A 25,540-nucleotide genomic window follows, 5' to 3' on the forward strand; every position below is an offset into this window, starting at 1 on the left:
CTCATATTATTGCCGATAATGTAAATTTAATACGGTGGACTATTGGCTTCCAGAATTATATTTATCATGCAGAGCCAAAGACGGTCTGATGATACAGGATTCCCCAAGGGAATTATCGGCTCAACTTCGAAGTCTAGTGATTTCGCGCTTACTTTCACCGGTAATGTTTGTTGATTGAATGAGAGGGGACCACTGACGCTGTTTACAATGAAGGGAGAGAAACCCATCTGATCCAACATTGTCGACTTTATTTGTGCACTCAAGCAAACTGGCATTGATGCGTTTGCCCGAGTGTCTGCGAATGGTGCCGAGCCAGCTGAGTGGAAGTAGCCGGTGGCTAGTGACGTAGCCTGCGTCATCTCACATGACGCGCAGGCCTGAAAACCTGTCTACGAGGGGTTCCTGAAGACCCACTGAAAGCGATTGAGCAGCCCACAGGCCAGGATCTCTCGGAAAAGCTGGCTACGTTCGCACTCCTTTGCCGTTAAGATGCCGAGTTTCACTATCATGCTAGATGAAGCATTTTATAAAAGCGCCCGCACGAACAACAGGGCATCGGCGCAGGAGAATCTACAGCCCATCAGGTTCAGCGTCTGTAGGTTCTGGTTCGTTTTCATAGCCTCGCTTATCGGGCGCACAGCGTGCTTTCCTAGACACGAATCGCGGAGACACAAAGTTTCCAGCCCACGGCTGTTCTGAACCAGGTCTCCCAAGTGCTTCCAGGAGAAACTTGTGGCCGACATCCACGCCATGTCGAGGCTCAGAGTGAGTAGCCGCAGCGTCACGTTTTGGGCCAGAGCAGAAGCTAGTGCGTCTAGACAGACGCCGACTGGGCAACAGCGTCCGAGCTCTAGCAACATCAGCTGCTTGTTGCCCTTGAGCTTCTCGAACAGCTGGGTCAGGTCGCACGTGATATCGAGGCTTAGAATTTGCAGGGAGCTGTCCAGCAGCCTCGAGACCAGTTCAGTGTGCGTCGCACTGTAGCGGAACCTCCCTCGTAGTTCGAACTCTCGCGGTCGGCGGTGCTCTTTGAACTCCTGCGCGAGTCTGGACAGAACGGTGTCTTTCATGGTTACGTTCCGAAGAGCCAAACAGTGGAGTCCGGGATTGGTAACCACCAGCGAAGACAGACATGTCCCCTCAGCTTCCATAAGTGTTACCTGCAGTTCAAAGGCAATCGAAGTTGCGAAGAAACAAAAGATGGCATGAGGCGTCATACGTGAGGAAAGTCGGGCTTTTGTGATCCTACCCCGTTGATATTTTTTATTTATTACCTAAAATTTAAAAATATATATGTATATTCGTGTACCTGCTTTTGGCACCAGGTTAACGTTATGCGTTGCATGCACGTTATGTTTTCTCGAGGAATGGCTTTTCCCAACAAACGATAAACCGCTTACACGACGTTGCTTTCACTAGCGCTTAGGAAAATCCGGTATGAAGGTTATGCAGCTTACGCATAAGCGACCAACAAGCATGCCGCTTTCTCTGGTATCACACCTGCATTTCCAGACCTGCACTAGTTTTTAATGTTGCCTTGAAATCTGCGCTGGATAATATTTGGAAATATGAACGAACCAGCCCAGCAGCAGGTTCTTTTAGCATTTCCGACCTCCTAAAAGAAAAAGGATTAAGAATCATGGCAAATGATGTCAGGATTATTACAATACGTACACATATTCAGGTTTCGCTATGATTTATCACGTTTCGATAACTGAAAGCATGAGCTTTGGCGTTATATTTAACAGTGCTTCATCGCTTTCTATACTGTTGTGTCTCAGCATCATTACAGACAGAACTTAATTCTGAAATATTGCTTCTGTAGAGAAGCATTGGAACGATATGGTGCGTCGTCCTCTCCAGCGCTTTCTAGTGGTTCGTCCTCTTCAGCGTTTTTGCTCGTGAATTCCGTTCGTGCTGAGAGTCCGTGCTCTGCGCACGGTCCCAAACGGTCCCAAACGCCGGGGTCTAATAAACGCCTTGCACTTACAGAAACCACGGTCTGATTATGACGCAACCCGTAGTGGAGGGCTACGTATTAATTTTGACTACATATAGGATTCATACGACGCGCGCCTAAATCTAAGTGCACGAAGGATTTTGCAATTCGCCTTCGTTTAAGTCTGGCCACCATCGCCGACTTGTTCAATCATAACAGATAGGCTGTTTGGCTTACTGTATGAAGTTGTTGGAATATTTTATTTGTGCCAGTCTCGCCAATTTTTACGTGGTTGCGGCAGGGTTACATGGAAGCCACCTGTCGTTTCAGCCGCTGTGTAGAGCAGCTCTCTCGCATATGCCGCCGTGAGTCACTAGGGATGGTGGCAACTCTGTGTGCCTCTGATAAGAAAGCCACTTCGATGGTGGCATGCGAGAATATGAGCTCGATTTGCGGAGGCCACGCCTCTCCGCCGACTACACGTTGCCCACAATAATTCCAGATAATCCTCAATTTCACGCTCCAACGCAACCATGTTTACATGCATGCTTAGGTTTTTGTTGACGAGCGTGGGCGTTGTAGCAGTGATAAAAATGTTGCTAAATTGTATTTGCTTCCTTACACATCACGTCTTGCTGTTTTATGCTTTGTGTATACAGTGACCAGCGGCTTTTTTCCCAAAGAAAACTTTAAAAAAGAAACACCCGCCATGGTTGCTTAGTGTATGGTGTTGGCTTGCTAAACATGTGGTAGCGATATCAAATCCTGGTTACGGCGGCCGCATTTCAATGGAGCAGTAAACACCAGTATAGTTAGATTTAGGTGTACGCTAAAGAACCCAAGGTGGTTCAAATTAATCCGGAGTCCCCCACTACGGCGCGCCTCATAATCAGATCGTCGATTTTGCATGTCAAACGGCACAATTTATTCAAAGCTTAAAAAAACGAGTTTGCACTTGCCGCTGCTTTGCTTCTGCAGTAATTTCGAAGCAAGGTCGCATTTCTTGGACTTGATCTTGGTTTCAGTACTATCACGCAGTTAACCGACTTCACCCATGACATCGCTTATCAGTTGGATCTCGGTAAACAGATTGATGCTATCTTCATTGATTTTTCTAAAGCTTTCGATTCATTACTTCACTCTCACCTCTTGCAAAAATTAAATGCAATACTAAAAAATTCCCATCTGGTCAATTGGATCGCTAGTTTCCTTTCTAACTGGTCCCAATACGTCGACTTTAGTTCTGCAAGGTCATCCATACTTGAAGTAGGCTCCGGGGTTCCTCAAGGATCCGTCCTGGGTCCTTTATTATTTTTAATTTATGTTAATGACCTCCCAAAACATGTTTCCTCTAATATTCGTCTTTATGCTGACGATTGCGTCTTATACGACGTGATTGATTCCCCGAATAGTTTTCAGCGATTAAACGATTCCTTTGTCTCTTTCAGTGCTTGGTGTGAAAAATGCAAAATGAAAATTAATTTTTAAAAAACGGTTGTTTTGTCCTTCACGAAAAGAGCAGCACCTGTAATTGCGACATATTCATTGAATGGGTCTCCTTTAACCAGAGTTCGACAATACAAATACCTTGGCGTAAAATTTACTCACAATCTCTCATGGACTACACACATTGACCAAACATGTTGAAAGGCCCTAAAACAGCTTGGATACCTACGTCGTACTATGCAAAAGGCTCCGAAAGCAACAAAACTTCTAATGTATAAAACTCTTGTTCGCCCCATTATCGATTATGCCGCAACAGTCTGGTCACGACATAACCAAAACAACATAATCAAACTAGAAGCAGTTCAGAAAAAAGCCGTCCGTTTCATTTTACATCGGTATGACCGCTATTTTTCACCGTCGTCCGCCCTCCCTACGCTGAATCTAACATTACTTTCAGTACGTCGTGATGTGGAATCATTAAAATTTTGGCACAACATAATTAACAAGTCATGCCACACATCAAACACAGCTTGCATATCTTTCACCAAGCCTTCTTGCACGCGTAATTTCCACGAGCTTAATCTTAACCCTCTCTATGCCCGTACAAATACCTTCAAGTACAGCTTCTTTCCCCGCACAATTGAATTATGGAATTCCTTGCCTGGCTCTGTTCGTTCACTCCCGATAAGCGAATTTGAAATTGCTGTCTATAAAAACCAGTGTATGTAACTATTTAAATCAGGTTTAGTTTATACTTTATGTGTGCGTATTGCTGTGTCGTTGCTTTTAATGAATCGTTGAAAACAATTTGTAAGATTTTGTAAATGATTGTAAAGATGTTGTAAGAGTCAGTGTTGATTTCACTTTATTTTTGTTCAACCCTGTTTTTACCCACTCCTGCAATAGCCCTCCTATGGGGCTACAGTATGTACAAACAAACAAACAAATATAGTAAGCAGGCCCATTTAGTACTTCTGAAGGTTGTGAGAAGTCACGCATACGGCTTCTTCATTTTTGTTTGATTTATTCGGTTGCTCAGATTGGCAATAACTGCAAAGCGGGACTTGTTTACGTGCATGGAATTTAAAAAACCGGCCACCGTGGACGGAAGTCGATGCCGGGGCCTCGTACCTAAGCGCATGATCACCCAATGGCCCTAAGTCTCCAGCAGCTGCAGAGCAAGTGACCAAGGCGGTGATCAGACATGTAAGGGCACCAGAGAGTGCTAAGACTGGAAACTGAACCTTGCAACGTTAAACACACGAACCCACTCGACTGAATCTAGCTCAGCAGGACTACTTGAAGAACTATCAGGCATTGTGCGGGATATCTTTGCCCTTAGTGAGGTTAGAAGAACTAATGAGGCTTATAAGGTCAGCAATAATGGCCACGTCCTCTAGCATTGAGGACTCCCAAATAAGAAGCAATACGGCATAGGATTCCTAATCCATAAAGACATAGCGGGGAACACTGATGAATTCTACGGTGTTAATGAGAGGCAGCAGTAATTGTAACAAAACTAAATAGGAGGCATCGAATAAATGTTGCACAAGCCTAGGCTCCAACCTCTAGTCACAATGATGACGAAATAAAATGGTTTTAGGAAGGTGTTGAATTAGCGATTAGAAAAGTGCGAGCTCAATATACTGTACTTCTGGGCAACTTCACTGAAAAAGTGGGGATAAAGCAGGCTGGTGAACACGCACTCGGCCACTGTGGCATTGATATAGGAACACGAGTGAAGAATTGTTGTTAGAAGTCGCGTAAATTATTGAGCAACGAACAACGAACAGCTTGTTTAGGAAGCATAGCACCAAAACGTAGAACTGGAAAAGCACTAATGGTGAAAGAAAAAATTAAATAAATTTCAGAAGTTCTGCCGATTCCAGCATAGTGTAGGATGCAGAAGTGTTAGGTGGGGTGAAGAACAGAGATCATAGGCTAGTGAGGTATGGTATTCCCCTCAAAATGAAAGCAGAGATTATATTTTTCAAGAAGAAACCGGCCAAGCAAGACGCAGTAAGGGTAAAAGCAGATCAATTTAGGCTGCTCCTTAGAAACAAATATTCAGCCTTAGAACAGAGAGACAAGAATTACATAGAGGTAATGACCGAAACCGTAACTAGACTTCCCTCAGAAAAGCAGTTGAAGTAGGAGGTGAGGCACCAAGGCCGCGAACAGGTAAGCTCTCGAAAATAACGAAAGACCTCATAAAGAAACTAAAAAGAATGGAAGTGTGCCACTCAAGAAATCAGATAGAATCAACAAGGACAACTAAACAAAACTAATCAACAAGGACAATCTAAACGAGAAAGATTGAGAAAGAAGTAAAAAATGGACGCAGCCTCAAAGCAGTGAGAAGGAAGTTTGGCATCGGGCAAACCCAGGTGTATGCTTTGAATGGTAAACAGGGTCATGTCATCAGCAGTTTCGAAGGCGTGGTAAAAGCAGCAGAAGAATTTTATACTGACGTGTACAGTACCCAGAGCAGCCACGATATCTCCATTCGAAGTAGTAATGAACGGGTTACAGAGGCTCCTTCTAAAGCTATCGATGAAGCTAGAAGGGTCTTGCAAGACTTGAAACGGGGAAAAGCTGCAGAAGATGGACTACCAGCCGGTTTAATCAAATATGAAGGATGCATAATGCTTGAAAAACTCGCGGCCCTTTATACGAACTGTGTATCGACTTCCAGGGTCCCAGAGATATGGAAGAATACGAACATCATAGTTATCCACATAAAGGGATACCTTAAAGAATTGAAAAAGTACAGGCCCATTAGCTTGCTTCCCGTATTGTATAAGATATTCACCAAGATTATCTGCAATAGAATAAGGGCAACTTCGGACTTCAGTCAACCAAGAGAACAGGCTGGCTTCAGAAAGGGATAATCTACAACGGATCACATCCGCGTCATCAATCAGGTAATCGAGAAACCCGCAGAATACGATCAACCTCTCTATATGGCTTTCACAGATGAGGAAATGACATTTCATTCAGTAGAGATACGAGCAGTCATAAAGGCAATACGTAATCTAGGAGTACCGGACGCTTACGTAAATACTTTGCAAAGTAGTGTATTTACAATGATTCCACTGCTACCTTGATTCTCCAGAATAAAAGTAGGAAGATACTCACAAAGAAAGTGGCCAGACAAGGAGACACAATCTCTCCAATGCTGTTCACTACATGGGTGGAAGAACTATTCAAGCTATTAAACTGGGAAGCTTTAGGGGTAAGGATCAACGGCGAATATCTCAGCAACCTTCGATTTGCAGATTACATTGTTCTGTTCAGCAACACTGGGGAGGAGTTCCAACATACCCTTGGGGACCCTAACACGGAGAATATAAGAGCGGTGTTGAATATTAATATGCAGAAGACAAAGATAATGGGCAATAGCCGGGCAAGGAAACAAGACTTCAGGATCACCCGCCAGCCTCTAGAGTATGTGAAGGGGTACTTTTACGTAGGCCAATACTGAGAGGGGACCCTGCTCAGACGAAGCAAATTTACAGAAAAATATATATGGGTTGGAGTGCACATGGCAGACATTGTGAGATCATGACTGCAAGTTTACCGTTATCAGCGAAAAAGAGAGGTGCACAATTAACGCATTCTACCGGTGCCAACATATGGAGCAGAAACTTGGAGATTGACAAAGAAGCTCAAAAACAAGTTATGGACCATGCAAAGATCGATGGAACGAAGAATGTTAGGCGTGACGTTGAGATACAGGAAGAGAGCGGTGTGGATGAGAGAGCTAACGTGGATAGCCGATATTCTTACTGGCATAAAGAGAAATAAATGAAGCTTGGCAGGCCATATATTGTGTAGGTTAGATAACCGGTGGGCCATTAGGTTCCAGTATTGGTGCCAAGAAAAGGGAAGTGCAGTCAAGGTCGGCAGAACACTAGGTGGGGTGATGAAATGAGGAAATTTGCAGGCGCCAGTTGGAATCGGTTGGCGCAGAACAGGGGTAATTGGAGATCGCAGACCGAGACCTTCGTCCTGCAGTGGACATAAAATAGGCTTACGTTGATGAAGCTGATCATGTTGAATGGCAGAGTGATCAAGCAACCACGGCCCTGATGCACACGTTTACCGGCTCTTTTTGATCCCACAGCTGATATGCCTTTCCATTACACTCCATATCTACTGTACAAAGTTCTATCTGGAAAGTTGTCTTTGGCAGTATCTAGTGAGCACTCAGCAAAGAATGGCCGGTCTCGTCAAAAACCTCCCTTAATTTTCATGTCATCCAAGTGTCGAGCGAAAACGTAAACGTGCATTTTCTGGAGTGCGTTTCCCGAGCCCTAAGGAGCATGCGGCGATGGTTGACGATGCTCTCACGATGTACATGTCCATCTTTATCAGCAACTTTAAGTAGTGCTTTCATGCTCCTGAAAGCGTCTCGTTTCGTTTGTTATTTTCACTAGTTTGTTCAATAAGGAATCGTTTAGAGTGTTTGGAGTGTATTCAATAAGGTTGAGTCATTTCAGGAGCGTTATATATTCTCCAGTAGCTATACGGTGGATTTACAACACAAGCGCCGATAAATACCGGTTTCTCTGCGCCATTAAAATTAAACACCGAAAAATACCGCTTCAAATGGGCAGAAATAAACACCGAAAAATAACTTCCCAATTCGAAGAAAAACAAGTACCGGAAACATCGAACACTATTTTTCATGGACGCGATAATGAGGGGTATCTCCGTATTAATTGTGACTGCCTGAGTGTATTCAACTTGCACCCGAAGAACGGTACACGAACAAGTTTGCATTCCATCCCAATCGGAATGCGGCCTCCGCGGTCGGGAATATAACCCGCGATCAGCAGCGCGCCGCCACAGCGACTTAGCTACCACGGGCACTCATTAGAGACGTGTCGCATGACCGGTTTGGTAAAACTGGCCATTGAGACGCCCGTGGGCCCACGGCTTAGCCAGCCAAATATGCGAGCAATAAGGCACCTGAATGATCAAAACATTTTGGACTCTAATCTTACTAGACGCAGTCGAGAGGCTTGCTTGCCTGATCGTCTTAGAATAGTGAAGAGGGGGCTAATAAAACTTAGAAAAATTAACTGAAAGTAGGTTTCGCATTCTGTAGAGGGCTGGGAATCAAACCACGCACCGACCTCCTGCTCAGCACCAGTCCGCCATAGCAACTGACCCACCACAGCGGGCGGCTTATCAGCGCTGTCGCACCATTGTGCCGCGTAATGACGACTAAATTATAGGCACATTCCTCATGATGCCTGGAAAAAGTGTGCCTATATAAAACTCACCCTGTCGAGGCTGACGTGCGTAAGCAGCTCCGTTCGGTCGAGAAGCCGAACCAGAGGGCACACTTCGAACGGGAGCTCGATTCCCTCGACGCCGGTCAGGTGGGCCGTGACAACCCGCTTGGAGAACGTGTTGTGTTGGAGGAACTGCACCGGGTGAAAGCGCTCCAGCACAGACACGTTCAGGCTGACGCCAGAGAAACAGCGGTGCTCGCGCAGAAACCACAATGTAGCCAAGTAGAGCAACGCAGCTTCGGTGTCATACGGAGCGATGGGATAGTCATGGATCATGTTGAAGTCTAGGCTGCCTTCGAGTAGTTCGTCAAATTCAATGCCGAAGGGGTTCAGGAGCTCGTTCAACTTTTCCTGCATCGTGCACAATGGCAATAAAATTTTAAGAGCTGCTTCCAGAAACAAAATGAACTGGTTCGCTTCACGGCTAGAGTTCGTACAAGGTGTGTCGGCACATGTAAAGTCTCGTATATGCAGAGTCCTCATTGTGTTGCCTCCCTTGTCCCTTAGCTACTCAGGGAGCTGTTTTGTGCCGTATCAGTGTGGCCTATTTATGTGTGTGAATTTATATGGGTTATTTGTTGAGATACTATCAACTAAATAATATTTATATGCTGTATAAGTGTGTAAAATTCCTTATGTCGCTGACCTGCACAGACAATGAGCAATAAAACGTCATCTGGTGTCTTAGTGGCAGGAAGCACTGCGACAAGTGTATGTGAGGTGACTTTAACATAAACTGCAAGCATTAAGCCAGTGGGTTGTGGCTAGTGTGTGCTGTGTAGGATGCACACGCTTCACGTTTTTGCGTGGACGTGGTGCAAGTGAAGGAATGAGTTACCGCATGAGTCAACATCCAGCAGCGGGCACCTCCTTCGTTTTGCTGCGTACATGGGTCGAGCAGTAAAGGCATCTTCATTACATCCCGGCCGACAAAGGCGGCCCTCTCGAGCAACTCGATGTCGTCCTCGAACAGCTCTTCGTCAAACATCCGAAACCTCAATACCCCTCTGTCCATGACCTGGAAAGTGTCAGAGATGTCGGAGCAACATGATCGCTAGAGCCTAAAACAGCAGCAACGTTTAGAGCCTAATCCAAGAATGATGCAGCACGAAATTATTAGTCGGTCCACGTTTCCCGCGAGATAATCCAGTTATGTGATGCGTTCTTATCTCTGTCTCACTGATTCCCAGCGTCAAACAGCGAAAAAAAATTGGGCACAAGTTGTCAAAGAAGACTGTACATGTTTGCGAATAGCTGACACGTCTCCTGTATTAGGCGTGTGCTGCGGCAGCGCTCTTCTCTCGTGCTTCCCTCTGAACACAATGCGCCATTTGGAGGCGCCGGCGTGAAGCCCGCGGATACCCTGTGGCAACTTGAGCCAGTTGCTGTCAAGGAGGTTCACTGAAGAGGAGTACATACCCATGTGAACGGATTTGACCTTAGAGTGCACAGCCTTCAGGTTCATGTATTTGGTGGCATAGCTGGGAAGCCGGAAAGACGACTGGTGTGACAATGCCATGAATGCTATTCGCATTTACATAAAACCCATGAGTTTGGTACCCAAACACAGATCTACGTGTGGTACAGATCTAGTACCTCAAGAAGGGATTTTATCAGTTGGAATCGATGAGCTGATTGAGTTTCACATCTCAAGGAAACAGCCCTTGAGTCATGTGGTGACGGCGCAACCCTGGTTCTTTTTAACGTGCCCCTAAGTATAACTGCGAGAGTGTTTTAGTATTCCACCCACATCGGAATCCTACCGTCGAGACGGGGTATCGAACTCTCGACATCGTGCCGAACGCAATATCTTGTCACTGATCCACCGCTGCGGTGTGGCAAGGCCCGTCAAGATTCTATTGCAACAGACAAAGCATGGAGGGTCTTTAAATAGAGGATAGTGTGCTTTGCGCAAATTTAGCGAGAGTAACAGTAGCAGACACTTAACTTAAATCCGCGCTCTTCCAAATAGCCACAGGCGTACAAACTTGTCTCAGCAATATCATGAGATACAAATAATACGGCCATGTAATTTTAGTGATGGAAGTGGCACTTGGTCTTTTGAAGCAGCTTTAGGAGCAGGAAAATCGAAGTTCAGAGCATTCATATACCCTTCCGGAGCAGAACATTTTGCTGTTTGAAGCAAGAAAAGAATGTTTTGGAGCACTAACTAACTGTTGTGGTGCATAGTGGAAGCTCCGCATAAGTTAGTACATTCTGAAACATTGCATGCAATATGACCTATACAAAAAGCAAGTATTTTTCCTGAATGTGCTATTCCATTTTATTAGTGTTATACGAGAAGATGAACATCAGCGCATACTGAATCCTAATACACAGTTATTTCAGCGTTTCAATAAAGAATTTAACAATGTAAAGGTGTTTAATGGCCACCAGCAGTTGTGCCGACCGTCAGCGCAGCGCACGGTGTCTTTGCACGAGCGGCGTTCTTCGAGAACAACGCTAAAGAGCTTGACCCACTAGAAAGCACTGGAGAGAATGACCCTCTATAGTGTTCCCCTTCTTCGCTACAACTACCCTCGGGAGCGAAAAGGGAGCCGTCTGGCACGCGAATACCTGCTGACTATGTGCGCTCACTATGCTCACTACTACGGCTTCAGGCGTTCGATGTCGACAATGTCTCGTCCACTACGGCGCATGTCCGAACACAGTTCAATGGGTTCTATCACGTAGTTAATGGGGGATGCGAGCTCAACGATACAGTACGGCCCTTCACACTTGGTCAGTATGTTTTAATAGAGCCCAGGTGCAGCGGAGGGAAAGCCACACAAGTGCTCCAGGAAGGAAGGTGGGTGCAGAGGTGGCGTCACCGCGAGGGCTGTTCTGACGCTCTTGGTCATTGAAGGAAAAGACCCGTGCGAGATCACCGCACTCTTCAGCATATCTTGCCACGGAAGAAATGGGCGCACACTCAGATGCACCAGCCGGTATGGTAGAATTGTGTCGATGGAGTGCGACAAGTCCCTGCCTTACAATAAGAAAAAGGGTGAAAAGCCGATGGTGCTCTGAGTAGCGGTGTTCAACGCATATGTTACAAAGGGCAGAATGACGTCGAATTTGTGTGGTCGGACGCGACGTACATTGCAATCATGTTGCCGAGTGTAAGGTTCAAACATTCTGTAAGGCCAGTGGTTTGAGGACGGTACGCCGTAGTTGTGCGATGAACAACGTGGCACTCTAAGAATGGCTACATCTACTTCGAATAGGAAGATACGTCCGCGATCACTGGGCAGTTCCTCAGGTGGTTCATGAGTGAGTGAAGAAACATTTATTGTAGGTCCGGCGAGGACGCGAACTCGTCGCGCACCCGGCTAGTCCCACGTCGGGACCGGCAGGTCTAGCCCACCGGCCCGGTCGCGGGCACGCCGGACAGCCAGGATTTGCTTTTCCAGAGCGGGGCTACGCAGAAGCGAGTCCCACTCCTCCTTGATGAACTTAGGGTATGTCGACCCGCACTCCCACAGCATGTGCGCTAGAGTAGAGGTCTGCCCGCAGGAGGGGCAGGCGTCGTCGCGATACACGTCCGGGTAAGCCTCGTGGAGAACGGACAGACACGGATACGTACTAGTCTGCAGAAGCCTAAGAGAAACGGCTTGCGCCCTATTCAACCTGGGGTGAGGGGGTGGAAAGACCCTTCTAGACATGTAGAAGAATTTAATAATCTCGTTATGAGTAGCGGGAGCGTCCCTGTGGCCGTAGGGAGGAGGGGAGTCGGTGCTTCTTGCAGAGGAAGCGCGGTCGGTGAGGTCACGCGCAGCCTCGTGAGCAGACTCATTCAGGTTCTGGGGAGCACCCTCGACCGACCCTACGTGAGCTGGAAACCAGTGGATTGAATGATGCGTGAGAGCATATCGATTCGAGTTGCTAAGAAGACGAGCAGCTTGCTTGGCGATGCAACCCTTCTGAAAAGCCCTAACTGCCGTTTTGGAATCGCTGTATATCTCGGACCCACGACCGTCTAGCAGGGCGAGGGCGATGGCGGCTTGCTCGGCGACTCCGGGATCTGAAGTGCGAATGGAGGCGCAATTAGAAATCTTGCCGCTGGAGTCGACCACAACGATGGCAAAGGTCTTCCCATCGCTGTACTCCGCGGCGTCGACGAAGCTTGCTCTAATGTCTCGTTGCTTTATCTGTTTGAGGATGGCTGCTGCTCGGGCCTTGCGTCTGCCCTCGTTATGGACGGGATGGACGTTTCGGGGCACAGGGGCCACTTCGAACTTGTCTCGAATGCACCTAGGGATCGGGGTACTGACCATCGGGAATCCCGCAGGGTGGTAACCCTACTCTTCGAGGATGTGTTTACCTGCCGCTGTGGTGCTCAGGCGAGTGAGTTGCGCACGTTCTTGGGCCTCGGCAATCTCCTCGGCAGTGTTATGCACCCCCAGCTTGAGGAGATCCTCGGTATGGGTCCTGATGGGTAGCCCCAGAGCCCTCTTGACCACTTTGCGGATGAGAGCGTTGAGCTTGTCTCGCTCCGCTCTGAGCCAGTTGTGCATAGAAATTGTGTACGTAAAGTGACATAGCACGAAGGCATTGATAAGCCTGAGGAGATTGTTTTCCTTCATTCCTCGGTGCCGGTTTGCTATTCTGCGAACGAGGCGGAAAGCGTTGTCGGTCTTTGCGATGATCTTGCGGAGAGCCGTTCCGTTCCCGCCGTTGAATTCGACAAACATGCCGAGGACCCGAATAACGTCGACCCTGGGTATCACCCCCCCGTCACAAGTACGAAGACTGATGCTGCTTTCGGAAACTGGCTTCCAATCTTTGGGTCTCCCTCCCTTCTCTTTTCTGTAAAGCAGAAGCTCCGACTTGGCGGGGGAGCATCGAAGTCCGGTGGGGCGGAGATACTCCTCGATCACATCGATCGCCTCCTGCATGGATTCTTCGACTCTGCCCTCGCAGCCGCCGGGGCACCATAAGGTGATGTCGTCGGCGTATATGGTGTGCTTGACGCCCTCTACGCGTGCCAACCTCTCGGAAAGACCAATCATACAGATGTTGAACAGGGTGGGTGAGATGACGGCGCCCTGAGGAGTGCCCCGCCCTCCGAGGGGCACATCGTTGGAGCGGAAGTCGCCAATGCGAAGCTTGGCCTTCCTGTCTGTTAGGAAAGAGCTGACGTAGCTATGGAATCTGTAACCGAGACCCAGGTCTGAAATGGTCTTTACGATGAAGCTGTGGAGCACGTTGTCGAAAGCTTTCTCAAGGTCCAGACCGAGCAAAGCCTTGACGTCTCTGGAACGGCCATCCACAATCTGATGCTTTATTAGTTTCATTGCATCCTGCGTCGAGAGTCCGGCGCGGAAGCCGATCATGTTGTAGGTGTAAACCTCGTTGTCTTCATGACGTAGGATGAATCGAGGCAGCAGGAAGAAGGCAACGTCTCGCGCTTTAGCTGCTGGGAGGGTGGGAGTTTCGGTGTATCTCATGAGGTCGTCAACCACCACAATGACCCAGCGATTTCCAGCCGATGTCAGGGGAAGGCGCCCATACATATCGATGTTGACGTGCCCAAACGGCCGGGTAGGACAAGGTAAAGGTTGCAGACCGGCTGGCGAGAGGAGGGGAGATTTCCGGCGCTGACAATTGGGGGAAGAGCGAAGGAACTTCTAAACGTAGCTGTATATCCGCCGCAGGAAGTACCGGTTTAGAAGGGTATGATAAGCTTTGAAAACGCCCAAGTGCGAACACTGGAATCGGCGGGGAAAGGTGAGCATATGTCGGAACGGAGACTGCGATGTACTACTAGTAACCACTGGTGCCTGTCAGGGTTATATTGGCGTTAGTGAAGCAGGTTGTCGCAAATGAATAAATGGTGACCTTGACGACACAGCGTGTGAGTGAATGGTGGTGCTGATGAACCAGAAAGCAAGGTAGTTCCATAGTCCTTGCGCTGCTCAGACGCCATATTGGTTAAACCGAGCGAAGAAACGGCAAAGTGGGATAGTGAAATGCAGGCATTGTCCTCAGACAAGAGAAAGCGCGAATGGGCGTTGACGTCAGAATACTGGCGTCCGCTGCGGTACAGAAAGCAGATATCATATTCCTGCCGCCAGAGTCCCCATCGGGCAAAACGGCCTGAGGGATATTTCAAGGATGGCAACCAACATAGTGCATTGTGGTCCATGTCTATATCAAATGGATGGCCTTACAATATGGACCAGGTAATGGCTAGGCATTGTTTTTCTGTTCCAGTCTATTTGTTCTCAGCTTTCGTAAGCGTATGACTTGCGTAACCCACGATATTTTCAGGAAACACCTGTTTGCGCTGGGCAAAAACAGTACCGAAGTGAACGCTGCTGGCATCTGTGTGCACTTTGGTTGGGGCTGTTGAGTCATAATGCCTCAAAATTGGCGGAGATGTTAGCAAACGACGGAGCTTTGTGAAGGCCTGGACGCACTCAGACGACCGCGAAGTGAGGGGCCCGTTGCTTCTCTGTAGCTTCATCAGGGGCGATATGATGGCGGCGAAATTACGAATGAAATGTCCGAAGGAGGAACCCTGGCTGATGAAACTGCGCAATTCTTTGACGGACATGGATTGGGCAATTCGGCAATGGACGAAAGTTTGCCTGGATCGGGAAGAATACGATCCTTGGATGCGACGCAACCTACAATTGTCAACTGCCGAGCAGTAAATCGGCACTTGTTTAGGTTTAGTTGTAGCCCTGGGTTTGGTAAACACTAAAATAGGCCGGAGCCGTTGATGGTGCGTGGTGAAATCAGAAGCAAAAATAATGTCGTCAAGACAGCACAAGCACATGTTCCACTTCATGCCGAGCACAACTATGTCCATCATACGCTCAAAGGTTGCGGGCGCATTACAAAGTGAATAGGAAGTACCTTAAGTTCGTAGAAGACGTCGGATGTGACAAAACCTGTTTTGGCCCATCGGTGTCTGCCATGGGTGCTTGCCAATACTCTCAGCGCATATCTAGAGATGAAAATAATTCTGCGCATTGTAGACTGTAAATCGCGTCCTCTATGCGCGGGACAGGGTAGACGCCCTTGCGAGAGATGTTGAGGCAGCAGCAGTCTACACGGAGCCGCACAGAACCATCTTTCTTCTTAACTAGGATGCCAGGGGATGCCAATAGACTCATGGAAGGTCGTATCAGCCCGCGGCGAAGCATGTCGATGACTTGTTCGCTGATTACAGGACATTCTGCAGGTGACAAACTGTATCTACGTTGGCTCAATGGCGGTTGCGGGCCAGTATCGATGCGATTTGTAACAGTTGGCGTCCGCCCAAGGGAATATTGCCCTACGCCGAAAGAAGAACGAAATTCTTCTAGAGGGCACAAAACTGAGATCGCTGTACCGGTGTAAGGGCATCGGCAATAGAAAAACCAAACACATCAATGGGCGATAGCTCACATGTAGAAACAAGACTAAACGCACTGGAACTAGCACATTATATGTCACTGGGCCCGTTCATAACTTGCACGTCTTCTATCGCTTTTACTTTCCCAATACATTCCCCTCGTAGCAGCACGGGTGTATAAACGGGTCGCAAACGCAAATAATGTAGCACTGTGGGATGTCCACTGTCGCAAAAGGCAGCAGGAGACCTTTGCGAGGGAGAAAGCGGTCAGATGGAGAGAGCAGTGCAAAAGCGTCTGCTATTCCATTGCAGGACATAAGCACGTAGCTTTGACATGCATTGATGATGTTTGTGATGGATGAAGGATTCTTGGCAAGTACCATGTTGCAAGCATCGTTTTCTATCCCTTCGAAGACACTTCTGATTTTGTCAGTCTCGGACATCGTCCCATTGACTTTCTTACTCATGTTTAGTACATCCTCTATTTTGCTGGTAAATGATTCACCAGGACGCTGTGCATGTTCTCGCAAACACTATTCCACTTCCAGCTGGCTCACGACAAGGCGACCAAACACAGCCATTTAAGAGGCCTTGAACCAGGACCACGTCGGAAATTCGGTCTCGTGGTTGTTGTACCAGAGACTGGCGACACCTGCAAGATAGAGCACGTTGCTCAGTTTTGCCGGATGGTCCCGTTTGTTGTGGTCGCTTAATCTTTCATACATCGTCAGCCAGTCCTCGACGTCGATGTAGTCCGCGCCGCTGAAAATGGCAGGGCCCCTGTGGCGAGGCACACCAGAGCACAGGACCGTCTGGGGAAGTGCTTGCTGGGATGGAGTAGGAGGAGTTTGCTGGGATGCATCTTCAGACATGGTTGATCTTAGGGTACGGGTTCGAAGTTCCAGGGTTGACGTTGTAGGCCGAAGCAACCTCCAACACTTGTAAAGGTGTTTATTAGGCACCAGTGGTTGGACCCACCGTACGCAGGGCACGGACTCTCAGCACGAGCGGTATTCCACGAGAACAGCGCTGAAGAGCTTGACTCACCATAAAGTGCTGGAGAGGATGGCCCACTATAGTCTTCCTCTTTCTTGCTCCAATAAATAACTTATTTTCATTTCAAGGAATTGAGCTACCTGCAGTGTAGACGCCTATCACATTTTCACGTACGCTGGCAGCACGGTCACAGCTACATAAATTACACTATGTCATCAACGCGCCGATACGTGTTAATGAATTTTCGCGCGCGAAATAAAATGTACAGTTGGTACAGAGTTGGACTGATCGGACGGCCGCGGCCAACACATAAGATGGCATTGGTTTAGGGCCGGTGCCTCGCCGGTCCCATATCACCCAGCCCAGGCGATCGCTTCTGTTCGCGCTCACGGCGAAACAGAAATCTCCTAGTTTGTTTTTCACATGAGGCAGTATTTCATAGAAAAACAATTTATCAAGTGTGGGAGTGTTTTTTAAAGCTTCTCCTAGTGCTAAAACCACTGACGTGATCACCACAACGGCCCGACAGCAATTTCTCTCGCAAATAGAAAGCAAACGTGTCTCAGCGAATCGGCTCGGATGGCTTTCGAGTAGTACGTTTCGCTTGCTATTCGTATCTACAAAAGAAAGCAAACCCGTTCATTTAGGCCCATGGTAATCGTGTTCTAAATAAATAAGCGCACTTTCACGAGCTGCGCCAAGCTCGCAGGCGCCGTCGGTCGTCATTATTGTGGCCGTCAGTGAGACAGGCCTACCATCTCGTTCGGCCGTATATCGATGGGGGTGAAATGCAAAAACGTGCAGGGTGCGCGTCAAAAGAGCCCAAGTAGCCAAATTTAATGTGGAGCTCAACATTACCGCATGCCTCATAATCAAATCGTGGCTTCGGCACTTCCACTTCCCCCATCCGCCTAAAAAAGAACCCAAGTGGGGGCGGTGAATTTGGGCTGAACCTCTGCAGCGCTACAGGACCTAGAATACTAGAATAGAATACTAGAATACTAGAATAGAATATAGAATACTCCTATAGAATGCTATAGAACATATCGACAGTGCCTACCGTTTGCAAACATCATTAGGTCTACATGATGCAGCTGTGATAGAAAGTGTGCGAGGGTTAGTCGCAAAGAATGGTGGCTTGATACGCGGCGCCTTCTCGCGTGCGCAAAACACGTATTCCCAATTTGGAGCAGGGGCGGTTCGCGCAAGCCTGGCGCATTACCTGCCATAAAGGACAATTTTGCACATGCTGTAGCAGTATTTCTTTTACAGCGCAGTTTGGCGCAATTGGTTCAGCACTTCCATTACTGTAATGTTTTGTTAAAATGTAAATAAATTCCAAATCTCGAAGTAACCATTCTGGCGAAATAATACAGTCGTAGTGGTTGCTAATAATTATGGTCGGATGCATCATCTTCTCAAGCACACGCATAAAGCGGCACGGGCATCCATGAAAACGCATTCAACCATGCGGCGTTTGCTTGCAAGGTTTTATTGCGGTAGCAATTATATAGACATTCTATAGGCACATTTTTGCCGTCGGCGACGCTGTGGAAGTGATGTTCCGTGTAAAGACTAAGGGGATAAAACCGTCGCCGCGCGCTGCTTACTGTATGTGCGAGTTAAAGTGTGCAAGGGAGTCGATGGTCGCGGCTAAATCTCGCGCACGTAAGGGAGGAAAGCTGGAAAGAACACGCCGTCTTTAGTCGCGCGCTACGTTCCGGGGGAGGAGAGGGAGAGGGCGGCGTTTCTCTACGTATTGCGCGGCTGCGAGGGCCACATCTTGAAAGCGATCTGTGTTGAGGGCAGAGTCTAGCTGTTTCGGCAGCTCATACCTTTGTGAATTCTGCATCTCGCCGCTGTTTTGCGTTGAAGTAATAGACAGCAAGAAAGTCACTTCGCTCGCTACTCCGCGGCGGAGTCCATTGGTGCACCTACGACTCGTGCGTTTGTGCGTGCTGCGTGCTCAACGCTCATTTTGCGTTGAAGTGATAGACAGCACGAAGGGCCCTTTGCACGGTGCGGATGACGCGCTTCCTAACGCCAGCGACTTTACAGGGAGCGTCTGCGCTCATCGAGTGCGATGTGTTAACGCGATAGCGTTAAGGAGCTCGTGTCGCAGAAAAGCCGGTGTCGTCGGTGTCGGCGTCCGCGGCGTTGACCGGGAGCGATAAATCACTGCAGGCACTTCATAAATAAAAAGCAACTTCGAAGATGGGCTGGGTGGGAATCGAACCAGGGTCTCCGGAGTGTGAGACCACTCAGCTACTCAGCCACGAGTTCGATGCGTGAAAGAAGTACAAAAGCGCTTCTAGTGAATGCGGTGTTGCCTTAGAAACGTGCCGTAGAAAGTTATACTGCGGTGTATATCAGTAATTATGAGCATGCAACTTACAGAAGTCGCATTTACATGAGTAGCGCAGTACGTTTCCGCAACATTTCTTCTGTGCTTACCGCACACGCAGAGCCATCTTGCGGCAAACACAGAAGACCCCCTCCTCTCACTGTACGGCGCTGCCCCGACAGGTGGCGCGCCACGGCTGTGCGCGGACCGGTGCAAGGCGCGTCGCATGCCCCGACTCCCTCTCCCCTGACGACGCTTCGCCGTTCTCCCACACGGGTTGCAGACTCAAGCGCCGTTCCTTTCTTTAGATTACTATCTATCTATCTCTCTGCCCGTGCCGATCACGACGTTCGGCTGGCGTAGATCGTTTACTCCTCCGAGACACCGAGTTCTTTGGTTCGTTCCGTTTGCTCAGGCGCACATTTCGTTGCCGCGCCGAACACTGCGTTGCTCGACGCTCACCGTGTCCGATGCGGGGCGCCTCGTAAATGATCGCTGCGCCGTCGCGCATTGTCTTATACCCCTTGGCGGGTCGACGGGAATGCTGTCGCGTTCCACTCTTGAAGGCGAAGCTTAAGCGTCCTCCAATTTTCATGTTTGCTTGCGCACCCTCAGACCATGCTTCTGAATTGAGTTACTAAATGAATGTTTGAAAGTATATACAGCTGACAAAACTATTATCCCACTTTGTATAGCTGTCTATTACTTTGCTGTCGCAAGCTAAGCTTCGCCTTTCGTGCGAAACTTCGAATCTTTACATTGGTGTCCGGTGCTTAATGCACGAAATTACCTGTACGCTCATATCAAATTATAACTTATGAGGTGCGCACATGCTACAGCTTTTATATAAACGGGAAAATGGTTGACGCACAACGATGCTACCGGATTGCCAGATTGCCTTGGAGGTTCCTGCTATTACGTATTAGTTGGCCATTTAGCCCTGTGACCTGTCTGGAGGCTTCTACGCATAATCGCAGTTTAAGTGTTTGCTGCGAGGCGGATCAATTAACACGCTATCGAAAAGGATAGTGTAAATGAGACGCCGACTGTGGTTCAATTTATGAACGAAGTTTGCTTTCCACGCGTACTTTACCGAAAAAAATTAATAAATTGGCAGGGCAGGAAACGCAAGTGAGCTTTATGAAGGAATGTTTACAACACAAATAAACTGCGTGTAAATCGCATACACTGAACGGTACCTCTTTGCGATCAGTGATAGTAATGCGTCCGTCAATTGTCAAATCAGCTGTTCTGATTTAAAGCAACATCAGTGCCATTTTAATGGAAAGCTTTCGCACGAAAATGGCTTGTTGCAGTCCGCATTAAAGGTTGCATTTTGGTTGACGCATTATAATTGTGCATCTCAAGAAAATCCTATATTTGATAGAAAATGACCCGACGGTTTTACCCAGCGTTGAAGAGGAAATGAAAGCCCTACATTTAGGAAAATTTGAGGCTGAAAACGCAGGATAGATTAAGCCTAACGTGTAGCAGAGCGGCCACGCTAACCTTGTTGCTTGAAGGACTGCCAGTGTAATGGCTGGGTGGCTACAAGCAGAGGCTGTCTTCACAGCGCACAACAGAGTGCACTGTCATGTATACGTTCAATAATTCATTGGCACAGATGCATACACGGAAACATACGCTAACCGGTGAGCACAATTTGCATCAGGATGAGAAATCAGTGCATATTCTGCCTGTAGACAGACAAATATTAACGTTTCGACCATAGTAAAGAGGCAAAGGCTATTCAATCCTTCGCGAAAAATGAGTTGAAAGCTGCTCTTATTAAGACAAGCATAACACGGTAGATTTTCTAGAGCAGCTTTCGGGCAGCAAAACGCCAAATTATCTTAACGATTGACTTCAGTACCCGTAAGCTACTGCTTGCGTTAGTGATGTCGTAATGCCTGGATCCGGCTCATTATCGCACACCTAGGGTTCTTCAGCATGAAATCTCGGCGTGAATGGTTTTATCGAAGTAACTTTTATTACTAATCGAATCGGTAACGTCGTATTACAAAACCACGGATTACATTCCAAAGTTACTTACTGAAAGGGCGCATTGAATATAGCGTAAAATTGGGATACTTGGTGTTCGTTTACCACGTTGTGCGCTGAGTCCAACTAACAACCGCGATATGAAACACCAGAAAAGGACCACAGAACGCAAACCAATGCGACATGGAGCTTCGTAACGCAATGCCATAGACACTGAGCTAGCGTGGCGAGTCGGCCTGCACTGTGTCATTTAGAATTCTTCGGACACACTTTCCACCGCTGGCGTCTTTTTTTTAAGTTCTGAGGGTGTGCGCGCCAAAACCACAATACAATTAGGAAGCACGCCGTAGTGGATGTATCCGGAATAATTTCGACCAAATGGAGTTCTTGAACTTTCACCCAATGTACGGTACACAGGCGTTTTCGCATTTCGTACCCTAAGGGAATGCGGCCGCCGTGCTTGGGGATTGTTCCTGCGCTGTCAGGCTCAGCAATGCAACGGCAAAGCCACTACGACCCCACGGCGGATGTGTTCGCATTTCATCTGCCCCCGGAAAGTACTCAGCGTATTACACGTTAGAGCGGCACACATAATGGCTACCAAGCTTCCTATTTAACCGACCACCGAAGCTTATGTTTCACAGCAGACAAGTCGCTGTAGATTTCGAGGTTATTTCTCAGATATAGCGGTCGTCGGGATTCCAACTGCCAAGATTTGTTCTAGTTAGCTGGATAGAAAGAGCTTCGGGCAGCGGAGCTGTGTAGCTGGCTACAGAGAACCGACTCAACGGCAGGAGAAGTCGTTGCAGATGACAAGACTTACGTTTAGCGACGTCAGGAGCCGTTGGCTGGGCCCAGTTGCGTCAACGCGTGCAGAAAGCAGTGCTAAGCCACTGCGGCACGCTGCAAGCTCTTGGAACAGCGTCCCCGCCATCAATAGCGCCGCAGTAGCAAATTCTTCTTCTTCGAAACAGGAATGGCAGTTTCGTCGAAAAATAAAAAAGGAGGAAGACAATGTTCCCTACGTCCAGGTCCATCATTTCAGTTGAACAAATTCTCATCCAATATTAAAAAAAAGATAAACAACAATGAGCTCATCATAATGTTGCTAATATGGAGCCATATAAAAGGCGTCGCGAGCATCAAGAAGCCGAGTCCCAATTTGGCTGGTTTTGGCCATACTTTCGCCACGTGCAGCTTTCGTCGTCGTTTAAATCAGAAATGCGGTAGTCCTCATTTACCCATCATTTTCGTGCTACAAAGAAAGCATGCTTGAGAAAGCATCCGATGCAAATATTGTGGCAATTACAGAGAACCAAATATGACCAAATACGAAAAACATCTCGATGTGAGATGCCACGTTGATCGTTTGAAGCTTGAGTTCTGCTTCTTGCAGGCTTTAGTGCACCATTTCAAATCCTTCATTAGGTAGGCCGCTGCATGCATTGAACATTTGTTTTCGTGAGCGACAAAAAGCCGCCTTGACACGCTAATGGCCCTGGTAATATTTTTCTATTGGTGGAAATTATGTTTGTTTAATATCGTAAGGAAGAATAAAATATTCATGAAAAAACTAATAACAAATGACCATCCTATACGAATGGCTGAAACGCGTTATGTGTGACATGTAAATGCAGCCGCGCTTCTCTCATGAGCTGCTCTCTTGGAGTTGTTGTATAAGGCTCCCTTTCTAATGGCAGCAATAAACAGTAATTCTATTTCCTCAGAACACTTTGTGGCATCTAGCGGTGCCCCTGCGAAGTCCGCGCGAATCTCTTTGCCTGCAATCTGAGATGGCGTGGCATTCGAGGTTTCATGGGTGACGCGCCTGTGCGTATGAACCTCGTACTTAAGCCGGACTCCTCTCTGGCGCGCTTCTCTATTAGTGTCACTTGAACCTCCTGCGACTTTAAGTTACAGTGCCTTTATCACCTGCGGCCACATTGCGGCAACTAGCGGCGCGCCTCAAAAGTCCGTGCACTACCTCAGAGAAGCGTGGTGCGCCGGTGCACGCGAACGCTGACAGTTATAGGGCTCCACGCCAGGTCTCGCCCTGTTGGTCGAGCTGACAAGCGCAGTGCATACAATGCGTGCTAAAGATCGTGTCTGCTAAGCATTACATCACAGCGCGCCGCGGAAAAAGCTCACATTTCAAACCAAATGTTGTTTGCCCTATTCCTCGCGGGCGCCACACTCGCAGCCGGGGAGTCGACGTATATGGCACAAGTGCGCCTACGCACATGGCCGTGTTGTGACGACGCGCATAGTGGCACGCGACTTTGAGAATTATTCTAGGGAACAGCTGTTATTTCTTTTCTCTATAGCTTCAATCGACCAATTAAAGTTTAGAGATATAATAATGCCTACAAACCTAGGTTTGCGCGTCTTTGTTTTAGTTCGTACCGTAGCAAAAGAGATGTACTTCCGCTTCGTCTTCTCGTTCCTATAAAGCGCACTCGTGCGCGCACAGAGCGAAACTATGTCACTATCTACCGTGTTTGCAGCACGCGATTATGTTCTGTGATGCGCTTGCGTCTGCTTCTGTGTTCGTGTTGCGGAACTGGCCCGGACAGCAACAAAAGCGAGGGAAAACAAAAAGAAGCCGGGGCCGGTAACGTGTTGGTCAAACGATCCTCCAGCTCTGGTATGACGGAACGTAGGGAAGGAATTTTACTTGCGGAGGCTGAAGGGGGAAGGTGGGGAGAGACAGTTTTATTGGCGATGACGCTCCCCTCCTGAAATAATGGGGTTCGTGGTACTGAAATATCTACATCTCGGCTATTCATGAGCCGAATTGCTAAATTATGGCGGTTGCCGCACGTAGGGGGCGCATAGGAATTTTTTTTATGTGACGTGGCGACGGGCCCCTTAGCCCCCTCTCTCCCCGTAGGCATCCGAGGTGCAGCGCATAGAAGCGACGGGCTGCTGTGCTTGAACAACCCGTCTGAAGCTGGTTCGATTATGTCTAGCACTCAAGATGCGCTAAAGATTTTTTTTTGTTGTTTTTCAAGAGTCCCATGAACGATGTTAGGCTCGTATGTTTGCACTGCACACCTTCGGCATCAGCCTGCGTTTCCTTTGCTGCACTATATTAGGGATCGGTTCATATTATTGGCTATCTACAGAGCCGGAAAGGCAAGGGGTGTGACAACGCCAAGAATCCCGCTCACATTAAAAGGAATTTAAGCTCATCATCATCATAAGCCTGGCTACGCCCACTGCAAGGCAAATGTCTCTCCCATGCTTTTCCAACTACCCCGGTTATGTGCTAATTTTGCGTATGTTGTCCCTGCAAATTTCTTAACCTCATCCGTCCACCTAGATTTGTGCCGCGGCCTGCCCCGCTTCCCTTCTCTTGGAATCCAGTCCGTAACCCTTAATGACCATCGGTTATCTTCCCTCCTCATTACATGTCCTGCCCATGCGCATTTCTTTGTCTTCATTTCAAATAAGTTGTCATTAACACGTGTTTGTTCCCCCATCTAATCTGCTTTCTTCTTATCCCCCCCCCCTCTTAAGGTTACACCCATCATCCTCCTTTCCATAGCTCGTTGCGTCATCCTCAATTTAAGTAGAACCGTTTTCGTAAGCCTCCTGGTTTCTGCCCCGTGGGTGAGTACTGGTAAGGCACATCTGTTATACACTGGTCTAAGATAGAGAGAACGCAACTGCTCACTCAATGGCATAATACAGTTCAGTAATTGATTTGTGGCTACTGCGGCATGCTGGGTATGTCTACGGATCTTGTTATTCGTTATGCAAAAAAGAGGTGAGGCGTGCAGACAGGACACAAGAGTAGAGAAGCGGACAACACGAATGCCGACTTGTTAGCTGGCAATAATAAAATACAAGCTGCTGTCAAATTTTACTGGATAAGTATATGGACTCCGAATGATGTATGAAATGCAACAACAGCTATTTGTACATTTTTGTTTATTGAATGTTTTGCGAATATCATAATTTTAAAATACCCGGCATAGCCAATCTCTCCATTACTGCCGACGTTATTGAGATTTTCGCTTAACCAATGTAACGTTGGTTAATGTGAATTGCTTCGGCTATATGCGACCTACAATGTCTCCTGGATCGGCCCACATTGTTGTGACACTCGCTTGCCAGCGTTGGCCATGGCCAAGATGGCATGACGACTCTATGGCGGCCATGGA

The 25,540-nt window shown here is 47.8% G+C and overlaps 1 protein-coding gene across 1 annotated transcript; it reads right to left on the reverse strand.

Annotated features, from left to right (window-relative positions):
• Nucleotides 1-249: 249 nt before the first annotated feature.
• Nucleotides 250-22,316, reverse strand: LOC139052485 (uncharacterized). Its single transcript, XM_070529603.1, has 4 exons — nt 22,198-22,316; nt 9,527-9,706; nt 8,677-9,039; nt 250-1,160 (listed from the first exon to the last, which is right to left on the reverse strand). The coding sequence occupies exons 1-4, from the start codon at nt 22,306-22,308 to the stop codon at nt 525-527; spliced, it is 1,290 nt and encodes a 429-aa protein (XP_070385704.1). The 5' UTR covers nt 22,309-22,316; the 3' UTR covers nt 250-524.
• Nucleotides 22,317-25,540: the final 3,224 nt, after the last annotated feature.

The sequence above is a fragment of the Dermacentor albipictus genome, unplaced genomic scaffold, assembly GCF_038994185.2.
Source record: "Dermacentor albipictus isolate Rhodes 1998 colony unplaced genomic scaffold, USDA_Dalb.pri_finalv2 scaffold_24, whole genome shotgun sequence".
Taxonomy (NCBI): Eukaryota; Metazoa; Arthropoda; class Arachnida; order Ixodida; family Ixodidae; genus Dermacentor; species Dermacentor albipictus.

What these genes read in the sequence shown, in the direction of transcription:
- LOC139052485 (XM_070529603.1), bottom strand. Translation starts at nt 22,308, where the DNA reads ATGGCGGGGACGCTGTTCCAAGAGCTTGCAGCGTGCCGCAGTGGCTTA. An exon ending in GGCTCCTGACGTCGCTAAAC is followed by an intron (nt 9,707 to 22,197) that starts GTAAGTCTTGTC and finishes GACACTTTCCAG; the next exon opens with GTCATGGACAGAGGGGTATT. An exon ending in GCTGGATGTTGACTCATGCG is followed by an intron (nt 9,040 to 9,526) that starts GTAACTCATTCC and finishes TGCACGATGCAG; the next exon opens with GAAAAGTTGAACGAGCTCCT.